The 13,737-nt window shown below is 37.2% G+C and overlaps 1 protein-coding gene across 5 annotated transcripts in view; it reads right to left on the reverse strand.

The window, feature by feature from the left end:
- The window catches only part of PLD1 (phospholipase D1), a 230,693-nt gene that overhangs the window by 18,216 nt on the left and 198,740 nt on the right, over nucleotides 1-13,737 (reverse strand). For 4 of the 5 annotated variants that reach the window (XM_010596030.3, XM_023555502.2, XM_023555501.2 and 1 more), the window contains one exon: nucleotides 1,271-1,405. The exons of the other annotated variant lie outside the window; for it this stretch is intronic. In XM_010596030.3, the coding sequence (XP_010594332.1) occupies nucleotides 1,271-1,405 (135 nt within the window). The remainder of the gene's footprint in view (nucleotides 1-1,270; nucleotides 1,406-13,737) is intronic. 5 annotated transcript variants of the gene reach the window in all.

Here is a 13,737-nt window from a genome sequence, read left to right on the forward strand (position 1 = left end):
AAAAATATTCTGTGGTTTGGCTTCTGAAGAGCAAGGCAGAGTAACTTGAGGGAAATAAGAGTAATATAGAGTAAGAGATTGAAGACACCAGATATTTTTCTTAATTGTCCTGTGCAAGTACTAAAAGAACGTATCTCCCCACAGAGTTCTACACATTTTTGGCACAAGTTTCAGAACTGCTTCTTTCTTTTCAAATCATGTTGCAGATAAGACAGTATCATTACTCTTAGATACACATTATTATTTTTTTCCCCAGTGGAGAATAGAGATGGAAAAGGCATATTTACTGCCAAAAACTTTCAAAACACTCCAGGATATTCAGTTTCTTAAAAAATAGGAAAGTCCCTTATTATAACTGAGAAACTGCATTTTATTTAAAACAGATGAGCAGAATTCCCAGTTCACATTGTGTCTCTAAGCGCCTTCTCCCTCTACCAACCCATTCATTTATTTGGGTAGTTGTTATTACTGTTTACCATCCTGGCCTTTTGGTATTAGCCTAACATGGTACTGGAAGGTGAAACAATTCAATGATGAGCAACTGAAGCTTTCTATATATGTACGAAAGAAGGTGGCTAAACTTCAACACCCTTCTTGTCAAGTTGATCTTATCTGGGTAGAATGGGCAAATAACTCTCAAATCTGTCAGTGGGGATAGGACCTTGGAGAAATGTACTGCGTATTCCTGACAAGAAAAGACTGCGGACTTTAGGATTACACATTATTAATACACAGTTCCTACCAGACTCATACACACAACAACAACGCTGGGCTGCTGTACACTCTGATTATAACACACAAAACATAGATGCTAGGAAAGAAATTGGTAAGCCTAGCGGCAGCAATGTGTTAATATCCTTCTGATATTATCTTGTGTAATTTTAGATCTGTGGTAATGGTTACCACAGATATTCACCAGAATACCACCAGGTATTCATTTACGATGCACTTTTTGCCCTTCTAATCCCCAAAATCTAGGTACTTGGATTCAGAATAAAAATAAGGGAACAATAAAGAAAACAGGCAGATACTGGACTGCTAGGGTAAAGCTGCCTCCAGCCATTGTCATGTGCACAAAGGCCATTTAATTGCTCTGTGCCTCAGTTTCTTCGCAAATTAAAACGGGAATTGGAAAGGATGTAAGAGAAAAGAATTGCTTCAGAAATGTTTCAAATACTGTGTTTCTGCCCCTTTCAACTGCAAAGGAAGCTTGACAAGGACAATAAGAAAGACTTTTTACGTGGCACAAAATTTTAGGCCATCTACTTACCAATAATAACCGTGTTGTCATCGGCAATCAGCAGCTTGCTGTGGACATAGATAAGCTCAGTGACTAGGCTTCCTTCAAGCTGTGCATGTGTTCTAAGGCCACAGAATGAGATGTAATTTATCCACTGATTGCCAACTGTAAATTTAAATGAAAAAAAAAAAAAGGTTGCTTAAATTAATATGACCAAGCTCAATCAGGGCATATTAAGTTTTATTGTTCTGTAAAATAAATATGCTACTTAAATATGTTCTTAAGAATAGATTATAATATGTATAGTTTTTTTTTTATTTCAGAATTTTCCTTGGATCTATTTTTGCTGTCTGAAGAGTTTTATATTGTTAATCTGGACGAATACGCTTTTTTTTTTTTTTTTCCCTAATCATTAAATCATTAAAGTCTTAATTCATTAAATAAATTCAAATGTGAACATTTTATTTTAGTGATTTGGCAGGTAATTACCAACAAGTGATGATTACAGCTAAGCCACAGTAGATAATTCAAGACTTCAGTGTAACACTTACATCTATCTTAGTTGACACCTGCTGCCATTTAAATTCAGTGCAAGATGTGCGTCAAGACCACCTGACGCAGACATATCCAGCCCAAAACAGCAGTTAAAACGTACAGGCTTCGAGTAAATAAAAACCTTCTAGGTCATTAAAATAAGGAAATGAAAGAATCCTCACCACGTTTGACTTTGGTGAGAAGTGGTACTAGGTTTGTACTTTGAAACGTTGCCCTCTCATCAGGTGACAGGTAGAGACAATTTCCGTACCAAGCAACCAATAATCATTACCCTGGCATTAGAGTAAGTCACAGGATTTTATGGTCCCTCTCCCACAAAATGGTTGTCTGATACTAAGAATAAATGGAGTGGAAATAAACCATTTCACATTGTAATAGAAAGAGAATATAAATCTTTTTCTCCCTTTTAGAGAACATGAAGCATATAAATAGTTCCATTAATGGAAGTTTCCATTTATTACTAAGGTTTTCTGTTACTGGTGATGCTATCCAGTGTTTCTATTAAGCTTGCAGGTCTGGGAAAGAAATTCTTTGATAGGTTATGTACAGAGATCCCTCCACTAACAGATTACCTTCCCTGTATGTCTGAGAGAGCTTGTAACTGTGTTTGCCACAAGTTCAAGTGTAGGTGTAAGGGATGCATGTCTGCAAAGTTTCATGTAAATAGGAGTTTTGCAAATCAATTTCTTTCCACATCTGTTAACATTATATTGTAAAGATTCTTCATCGAAGGCAACAACTCCTTTTTAAAGTCTTCTCTGATCCAGGAGACAGGAGCATTTCCTCTTTTAAGCCCCGATGCCTACCCAATTCCTGGAAAATATTTCTAATATAATGCCTAATGTATTCTTTTATACATGTTTTTCTAAGGCTCCATTTCTCTACTATTGGACAGGAATTGGGTCTTATGTATTTTGTATCCTCAGCCCTTGCACAGTGTTAAACACGAATAAATGAGTGAGTGAATGAATATTCAGTTGGCTGCTAATGTTTTACCTTTTGGTTTCTCTGTATCATCTACTTTCCTGCAGCTGACCATGATCTAGAATCTAAAATTTTAAGACACAAAACAGCTTTTTATTGGAATCAGTGAGCAAACCCTTTGGTGAAGTAAATACTTTTTTTTTGCAGTAATTTTCCATTTTTAGAAGCTTCACATTGGACAATATAGTAGAACAGTGGTTTTCAGTGTGCATAAAGACCACCTGTGGGGACTTGTTAAAAGCAAATTCCTGCAGCCCTCCCCAGATATTCTGCTTCAACAGAAATCTGTAGATTAATAAGCACCCTAGATGATACCATTCTTTGAACCACGCTTCCATACCCAAACCCCTTGCCATTGAGTCGATTCCGACTCATAGCGACCCTATAGGACAGAGTAAAACTTCCCCGTAGAGTTTCCAAGGAGCACCTGGTGGATTCGTACTGCTGACCTTTTGGTTAGCAGTCGTAGCTCTTAAACACCATGCCGCCAGGGTTATCCACACTTCCACAGAGCCTTGGTATTCATACAATTAAGAGTAGAGTTAACAATAAGAAAATAATACTCCATAACCAAGCGAGACATGTTCTGGGGTGCAATTCTGCTCAATTGTTCAATATGAGAACTCTGTTATTATATCGACCGATCTAGAAAGAAAAATCATATGACTATATCAACAGATGCTGAAAAGCTTTGGACACAATTCAGTACCTATTCCTAATGAAAACAATGAAGAAAGTAGAAAACGAAGGATACTTTCTTAATGTGCTTAAAAATATATAATACATCTACTGTTAATACATGTACTGTTGTTGTTAGTTGCCAACAAGCTGATTCCTCATGGCAATACAATGTGTGCGGAGTTCAGCTGCTCCATATGGTTTTCAAGGCTGTGACCTTTCAGAGGCAGAATGCCAGGCCTTACTTCCAAGGCACTTCTGGGTGGGTTTGAACCGCCAACCTTTTGGTTAGTAATCCAGAGTTTAACTATTTGCACCACCCAAGAACTCCTCTTACATGTATTACATACATATAATATATATGTATATGCATATAGTTTCATACTATTTAATATTGTCTTAGAAGTATCATCCAATGCATTTAGACAAGAGAAATCATATAAGAAGTGGAAAATAAGTAAAATCACCTCCATTTGCAGATGATAAGTTCAGTAGGATATAAATCAACAGCTTTCATACATGTTAAGGATTGAGTTGTGTCCCCCAGAAATGTGTGTCAACTGCCTAGGCTATGATTCCCAGTATTGTGTGATCCTTCGCCATTTTGTCATCTGATATGATTTTCCTATGTGTTGTAAATCCTACCTCTATGATGTTAACAGATGTTAAGTTAATGAGGCAGGGTTAGAGGCAGTTATGTTAATGAGGCAGGACTCAATCTACAAGATTAAGTTGTGTCTTGAGTCTATCTCTTTTGAAATATAAAAAAGAGAAGTAAGCAGAGAGGCTGGGGGACCTTATGTCACAAAGAATGAAGAGCCAGGAGGGGAGCGTGTCCTTTGGACCCTGGGTCCCTCTGCTGAGAAGCTCCTAGACCAGGGGAAGATGGATAACAAGGCCCTTCTCCCTGAACCAACAGACAGAGAAAGGCTTCCCCTGGAGCTGGCACCCTGAATTTGGACTTCTAGCCTCCTAGACTGTGAGAGAATAAATTTCTCTTTGTTAAAGCCACCCACTTGTGATCTTTCTGTTATAGCAGCACTAGGTATCTAATACACAAACAATAACCAGTTAGAGACTATAATCATAGACAAAACCCCATTTACAATGGCAACAAAAAAGACAAAATATTTAAGGAAAAACTTAACAATAACTTTGCAAAACTTGATAAGGAAATATTTAAAACACTATCAAAAGACACAAGAATAGACTTGAACAAATGGAAAGAGATGCCCTTGTTCGTGGATAGGACAACTGAACATTGGAAAGATAGATGTCCATTCTCCCCAGGTAAATTTATAAATATAATGTAATCTCAGTAAAAATATCAACACAATTTTTTTGCAGCTAGACAAGCTGATATTATAGTTCACATGGAAAAATAAACATTCGAGAATAACTAGGAAAAAACTGGAAAAGCAGAGGTAAGAGGGGACATTAGCCCTATCAGCTATGAACATGCACTAAAAGCCTATATAATTAAAAGAGTGAGGCACTGGCACATGAATGGACAGGTAACCAGTGAACAGAATAGAAAGTCCAGAAATAGACCCAAGTAAATACAGAAATTTAGTATGTGATACAGGTGGCATTTCAAATGACGAGGACAAGGAAGGACTTTTAAATAGAAGGTGCTGGGATAATTGAATAGGCATTTGAAAATATAAAAATTATATTTATAGCTCACGCTGATCACAAAAATAAACTGTAAATGGATTAGAAGCACCTGAAATTATACAAGTGTTAGAAAAAAATAATAAAGCTGAATTCCTGCACAAACTGAGTATAGGAAAGGCTTTGTAATATCCAGAGGCATTGAAAGAAAAGATTGATCATTTTGGTTACATTAAAAACAAACACATTTGCATGACTCAAAACATGACAAGCAAAAACAAAAGGCAAATGACAAACTAGGAGAAAATATTTGCATTATGTATTATAAAAAGTAAGAGTCCTAATATAAAAGAACTCAATAATAGAAAGGAAAAGGTCAAAATATTGAGAAAAAAATAAGAAAAAGACATATATAGTCAATTCACAAAAACACTGCTGTTGCTAGGTGCTGTCGAGTCAGTTCAGACTCATAGTGACCCTACGTACAACAGAAGGAAACACTGCCTGTTCTTGAGCCATCCTCACAATCATTGCTATGTTTGAGCCCATTGTTGCAGACACTACGTCAATCCATCTCATTGAGGGTCTTCCTCTTTTTCACTGACCCTCTACTAAGCATGATGTCTTCCTCCAGGGACTGGTCCCTCCTGACAACACGTCCAAAATAACTGAGATGAAGTCTCGCCATCTTCACTTCTAAGGAGTATTCTGGCTATATTTCTTCCAAGACGGATTTGTTCATTCTACTGACAGTCCATGGTATTTTTAATATTCTTCACCAAGACCATAATTCAAAGCCATTATTCTTCTTCAGTCTTCCATATCACTTGCATGATACCTGGCGATTGAAAATACCCTGGCTTGCGTCAGGCTTACATTAGTCCTCAAGGTGACGTCTTTGCTTTTTAACACTTTAAAGAGGTCTTTTGCAACAGATTTGCCCAATGCAATATGTCAAAGCTCTTCTCCAGTCGTATTTTGAGTGCTTTCCAACTGGAGCAGCTCTACTTCTGGCACTATATCAGACAACGTTCTGCTGCTGTTACTAAAGTTTCCACTGGCTAATTCTATCAGAAGTAGATTGTCAAGTCCTTCTTCCCAGTCTGTCTGAGTCTGGAAGCTCTGCTGAAACCTGTCCAACATGGGTGACCCTGCTGTCATTTGAAATACTGGTGGAATATTTCAAATGACAGCAGGGTCATTTGATGCCAGTATCACAGCAACACACAAGCCACCAAGGTACGATAAACAGACAGATGAGTGGTGGATTAAAACAGCACAATTGAAAAGACTATTCATCCTTATTCATAATCATAGAAATGCAAATTAAAACTATACTGAGAAACCATTTCTGACCTATGAGACTGGCAAAAAATAAAAAGTATGATAACACATTCTCTTGGAAAGACTTGTAGGAAATACACTCTCTCATATATTTTTTTTTCATATATTAGTGTTGAGACTGCAAATTGGTACATGCTTTCTACAGGGGAATTTGGCAATATGCAATAAAAGTACCTTTGTTTTCACTTTCTGACCTAGCAATCCTACTTGTAGAAATTTACCCTAAGTAAACAACTCCAACAAATATGAACTTATATGCACAGGGTTATTCACTAAATAATCTTGTAATAGAAAAATATTGAAAACAACCTAAACGCCCATACACAGGAAAATGAATGAAAAAAACTATGGTACATCCATGCATAAAAGATTAAGGAGAGAGAAAAAAAGAATAAACACCCCTATGAACTGATATAAAATGATTTCCAGGATATATTGTTAAATGAAAAAAAGCAAAGTGTACAAGTGAGTATGTGGTTGCTATTTTTGTGGAAGAGATAGGGAAAAACAAGAAAATATACATGTTATCTGCTCATTTGTGCAAAGAAACACAGCAAGGATAATATAGAAACTAATGGAATTGGTTAACAATACGGGATGGGTAGGCAGGGTAGGAACTGTGGGAAAGTATAAGGAAATGACACTTATTTAATCATGCCTTTTAATAGTTCTCTTAGAAGCATGTTAATATTTCAAAAAAAAGGGGGTGGGAAAATGGAATACAAACTGAAAGGAATGAACCTAACTATATTTAATTTATAACATAATAGAACTAACTTTTGAACACAGAATTTTGAGTGTATATCCTTAGGCTAAAGAGTAAAAACTATAAACAAATATTGAACTCTAGAGAATAGGTTATTTTTTATAGTGGTATGGACTAGCAATTCTTTTTTTTTTTTTTTTTGATTGTGGTGAAAATATACATAATAAAATATATGCCAGCTCAACAATTTCTACATGTACAATTCAGTGACATTACATTTTTCCAGTTGTAAAACCAACCATTCCTGCTATCCTTTTCCAAGTCACATCAGCACCATTCACATAAACTCAATGCCCCCTAAGCAAAAGTTCCCCTTTGCCCCTTCCCTCCCAACCTTGGTGACCACTAATAATCTTTGGTTTCTATATACTTGCTTATTTCCTATAAGTGAGATTATATAATATTGGCCCTTCTGTGACTAACTTATTTCTCTGGGCTAGCAATTCAGGATTGAGGAAATAAGTGCATATATCGTGGATAATGAGAATCATGTTTTTTATTCTGAAAGAAATGAGTTTTGAAAACAGAAAGAGAATTGTCATTGGAGATATCAGTATGGAGATGGCTGGACGGATGGGTGAATGCACAGATTGGTGTGTGCACATACCTAGGATCTAAAGCAATGATATCCCAGTAGCAATGAGCATACCTAGCACCCAGATTTTGGCTTCTAAATATCATTTAGAAAGAACTTAGGCTCCTTGATGATATGGCTGATTATACGGTTAGATGAAGCTGAAACATTTTGTGTAGTAAGAAAAAAAGGAGACTGATAGGGACATGTCAAAAGGATTTATGGGCCAGCCTGAAGAAGCCCTCACTGGCCCAATCCAGGCAATCTGAGCATCAAAATTATAACCAATTGAATAAAATAAGAATTCATGAGTCATACTGATATAAACAAATGTTGAAGAAGGAAGAACTCCCCTTATGGTAGAGTTTCGACCAACAAATTTAGAAAAAACTAGTAAATGTAGAAGGAGCTAAAATATAGAATAATGGAATTAGAAAATCAACATTTGGCAACTATCCAAAGTATCTTCCTAAGGGAAAAATAGTAACTTTATAGTAGAGAAAGCTGGCAGACACTACTTTCTTTAAGGGAGACAAATCAGTGTCATGTTCCTCCTGACACGCTGCTCTAAGAACACAATGTCACTTGTGTGGTGTCACTGTAGAAAATGCATAACCTGAATATAATCATGAGGAAAAACAGACAAACCCAAACTGAGGGAAATTCTACAAAATAACTCCCAAAATATCAAGATCATGAAAGCTCCCCCCCCCCCAAAAAAAAAATAATAATGAGGAACTATTCCAGATTAAAGGAAACTAAAAAGACATGACAACTAAATTCAAGACATGATTTTGGATTGAACCTTGAGCCGGAAAGAAAAAAAAAAACCAAACAGTTTTTTTCCATTTTGCCATAAAGGACATTTTTAAGACAATGACAAAATTTCAATGAGATCTATAGACTTGATAATAGTATGATATCAATGTTAGTTTCATTTATTTTGATAATCAAACTATTCTTGATTGAGATATTGTCCTTGTCCTTTTCGTTTCTTTTGGAAGTACCCACTTAAGTATTTAGAGGTAAATCATGGCTGTAACTCATTCCCAAATGGTTCAGAAAAAAAACCAAAATGAAAACAAATAGGGTAAAATGTTAATATTTTGGGAATTAGGCTGAAGGGTATGTGGCACCTCCTAGAAAGTCTTTTATAAATTATTTAAAAATGAAAGTTTTTTTTTTTTGGCTTGTTTCTTAAGATTAGTGAGACTGATTCTTGGTTAGCAACCCGAAGGTTTAAGACATGAAATAATTTGTAACTTTCTAAGGTACAGATTTGTGTCATTCCATAGCAAGGCAATTGGCTGGAGAGTGAGCATGCCTCACAGCCCACAGCCCATACTACTTCCCACTCCTCCTTGCCTACGTAATAACTCTTTAAAAGTGATAAAAAATTTTATTTATAAAAACTGGTCTTACCTACAGACTGGGAAAGAATTTTCAGCTATGACATCTCCGACCAGCGCCTGATCTCTAAAATCTACATGATTCTGTCAAAATTCAACCACAAAAAGACAAACAACCCAATCAAGAAGTGGGCAAAGGATATGAACACACACTTCACTAAAGAAGATATTCAGGCAGCTAACAGATACATGAGAAAATGCTCTCGATCATTAGCCATTAGAGAAATGCAAATTAAAACTACGATGAGATTCCACCTCACTCCAACAAGGCTGGCATTAATCCAAAAAACACAAAATAATAAATGTTGGAGAGGCTGTGGAGAGATTGGAACTCTTATACACTGCTGGTGGGAATGTAAAATGGTATAACCACTTTGGAAATCTATCTGGCGTTATCTTAAACAGTTAGAAACAGAACTACTATACAACCCAGAAATCCCACTCCTCGGAATATACCCTAGAGAAACAAGAGCCTTCACACAAACAGATATATGCACACCCATGTTTATTGCAGCTCTGTTTACAATAGCAAAAAGCTGGAAGCAACTAAGGTGTCCATCAACGGATGAATGGGTAAATAAATTGTGGTATATTCACACAATGGAATACTATGCATCGATAAAGAACAGTGACGAATCTGTGAAACATTTCATAACATGGAGGAAACTGGAAGGCATTATGCTGAGCGAAATGAGTCAGAGGCAAAAGGACAAATATTGTATAAGACCACTATTATAAGATCTTGAGAAATAGTATAAACTGAGAAGAACACATACTTTTGTGGTTACGAGGCGGGGAGGGAGGGAGGGAAGGAGAGGGTTTTTTACTGATTAATTAGTAGATAAGAACTGCTTTAGGTGAAGGGAAAGACAACACTCAATACATGGAAGGTCAGCTCAATTGGACTGGACCAAAAGCAAAGAAGTTTCCAGGATAAAATGAATGCTTCAAAGGTCAGCGGAGCAAGGGCGGGGGTTTGGGAACCATGGTTTAAGGGGACTTCTAAGTCAATGGGCAAAATAATTCTATTATGAAAACATTCTGCATCCCACTTTGAAATGTGGCATCTGGGGTCTTAAATGCTAACAAGCGGCCATCTAAGATGCAGCAATTGGTCTCAACCCACCTGGAGCAAAGGAGAATGAAGAACACCAAGGTCACAGGACAACTAAGAGCCCAAGAGACAGAAAGGGCCACATGAACCAGAGACCTACATCATCCTGAGACCAGAAGAACTAGTTGGAGCCCGGCCACAATCGATGACTGCCCTGACAGGGAGCACAACAGAGAACTCCTGAGGGAGCAGGAGATCAGTGGGATGCAGACCCCAAATTCTCATAAAAAGACCAGACTTAATGGTCTGACTGTGACTAGAGGAATCCCGGCGGTCATGGTCCCCAAACCTTCTGTTGGCACAGGACAGGAACCATCCCCGAAGACAACTCATCAGACATGAAAGGGACTGGACAGAGGGTAGGAGAGAGATGCTCATGAAGAGTGAGCTAATTATATCAGGTGGACACTTGAGACTGTGTTGGCATCTCCTGTCTGGAGGGGGGATGGGAGGATAGAGAGAGTTGGAAGCTGGCAAAATTGTCACGAAAGGAGAGACTGGAAGGGCTCACTCATTAGGGGGAGAGCAAGTGGGAGTACGGAGTAAGGTGTATATAAACTTATATGTGACAGACTGACTTGATTTGTAAACGTTCACTTGAAGCTCAATAAAAGTTAATTAAAAAAAAAAAAACTGGTCTTGAGAAGAAAGCTAGCCATTGGCACCAGCAACAGAACTTAAAAGAAAGATGATGGCTCCTAGCTAGAAAGCGGACACTTCGGATGAATTGAGGCGTAAACTACGAAATGCAATGGTGGCGCCCAGCTCTGAGGTGAATGAATCCATCACGCACTTTACATGGAGAGAAGAAAATGCACGTTGTGAAGCTGTTTTCATAAATACTTTATTCTGTGAAGAAAACTGGCTTAACAAATAAGAAACACCAAGTTGGTGATGTTGAAAGAATGCGTTCACTTGTGGTATGAGGATGTACTGAGTAAATAAGTGCTTTTTGAAAAAGATATGATAAAGTCCGGAAAGTATGTAAGCATTACTATGGAGCAATTGGTGGAGAAGGTATCACAGATGTTTCCAGATTATGTCATGGAGGCTGTCTTTGTTACCTAGTGTTGTCCTAACAAAAAATTACCACAAGTGGGTAGCTTTAAGGACCAGAAATTTATTTTCTCACAGTTCTGGAGGTTGAAAGCCCAAATCAAGGTTTCAGCCATGATGATTCCTTCTGTGGGTCCTCTTTCCTAGTTTCTGCTGTCCACTGACGATCATGGCGTTCCTTTGCTTTGTAGACGATTCTCACATGGCATCTGTCGTCCCTCTGTGTGCATGTGTCTGTTCTACTCTTTTATGAGACATCACTCAGAAGTGATCAGATTTAGGACCCACCTCACTCTGATATGGCCTCCTTACCATAATAAAAGAAAACCCCTATTTCCAATCAGGGTCATATTTACAGGGACAGGGTTTTGGACTTCTACCTTTTGAGGGGGGGATATATTCAATACATAACAGAGATATTTGGGAATCTGGAGATGTATGTAGGCCGCAGGGATATATCTATCATGAACATCAGTGTGTGTGTGTGTGTGTACGGCACAACAAGAGAATTCGATACACCGGACTTCTCATGTTTATAAGGAAATTTCATGAAAGGGCTTCAAGATTTGTGTTAGACTTGATACTTAAAAACTTATAGCACTTGGTACATGAATATTTCTAATCTTGATTAAAATCCTCTGACCTTTGTGTTAAATTATACTAAATTGGCTGCTAAAATGCTAAAATTCACGAAAATTATAATAAAATATAAAGAAAGACTTCAAAACAAACATTAAACCCCTAAAGGTTGGAATATCAAATAATTATGCCCTAACAGGGGCCGGTTTTCTTTCCAGGAATTTTAACATAGTCATAGAAGCAGTTTTGTTATTTCTAAATAACTGAAACAGTAGTAGCATGACTGCATTTCTCTATCCAATTAGAGCTTAGCTGGTACATGTATTTAAAACCCACCACACGTTTACAAAAACAAAACCAACAATACAACACTGTAGCTCAGAAAGGGCACTGTGTCAGTAATCTGTTCTCTCCATCTTTAGAATATGAATGTTTTCCCCACTGAGATGCCTGATTTTGACTTCTTCCCTGGGTACTCTGAAATCTTTTCATAAGAGGGCTTAGCTGTGAAATTACTTCTTGTGTTAAAATCCAATTTTCCCCCTTGAATAGGCAAAGGCAGGACAAGGGCCCAGAGTCAAAGGAAATGCTTTATAATAAGTCCAGGACATTTCTATGGTTGAGAAACTGAATTTGATTTGATTTGACATTTTGTTCTTTTATGACCTCACCTTTGCATTTTTTACAAGCCAACTGCCAGCACTGAATGGCTTTCCTGATTCTGTTTTATCAATATGTCTTTTATAGAGTTACTCATTCGCTGTCATTCTCATTTTAAGCCATTAGAAAATGGAAACAGGGATTGTGCTCTGGTAAATCTCTGTCCTGGATATAATTAGATACAATTTTCAGCAACGTTTGTTATTGGTGATGTGCATGCCTTCTGTCTCAAGCTGTTCCTAAAGGTTTTTAGATTGAGCATACCATCAGTGAAAAATTATTAAACAACCAACACCAATATATGTACACTTAATTTTTTTAAATATTATGTACATGTACCAAAAGCTTAATTTACTATTTATTAATGGTTCCAGATAATTTAAAAATTAATACACCATAAAATTCACCTTTTTAAATTGTACAATTCAGTGGTGTTTTACAGAGCTGAGACCACTGTCTCATTTTCATCAACCCCAAAGGAAATCCCACCCACCTGAGTCACTCCACATTACACCTTCCTCCCAGCCCACCTTGATCTACTTTCTCTCCACAGATTTGCCTACTCTGGACATTTCACCTTTTTTGTCTGGCACCTTTCACTTAGCACAATGTTTTCAAGGTTCATCCATGTTGTAGTATGAATCACTATTTCAATCCTTTTTATGTCTGAATAATATTTCATTGTATGGATATAGATGTACTACATTTTATTTAGCCAGTCATCAGTCACTGGACACTAGAGTTGTTTGTATTTTTTCGCTACTAAGAGTAATGCTGCTGTGAACATTCACGTGCAAGTTTTTGTGTGGGCATGTTTTCATTTCTCTTGGGTATACACCAAGGAGTGGAACAGCTGGGCCGTACGGTAACTTGATGTTTAACTTTTTGAGGAATTGCCAGACTGTCTTCCAAAGTAGCTGCATTGTTTTGTATCCCCACCAGCAATGTAATTTTAATTTCTCCAAATTCTTGCCAACCCTTGCTATCGTCTATATTTTTTTATTCTAGTCATCCTAGTGGTTGGAAAGTAATCTCATTTGGTTTTTATTTGCGTTTTGCCAATGACTAATAATATTGAGCATCTTTTCCTGTGCTTATTGGCCATGTGTATATCTTCTTTGGAGAAATGTCTATTCAAATCCCCTGAATAGACATTTTAAAATG

The sequence above is a fragment of the Loxodonta africana genome, chromosome 23 (assembly GCF_030014295.1).
Source record: "Loxodonta africana isolate mLoxAfr1 chromosome 23, mLoxAfr1.hap2, whole genome shotgun sequence".
NCBI lineage: Eukaryota > Metazoa > Chordata > Mammalia > Proboscidea > Elephantidae > Loxodonta > Loxodonta africana.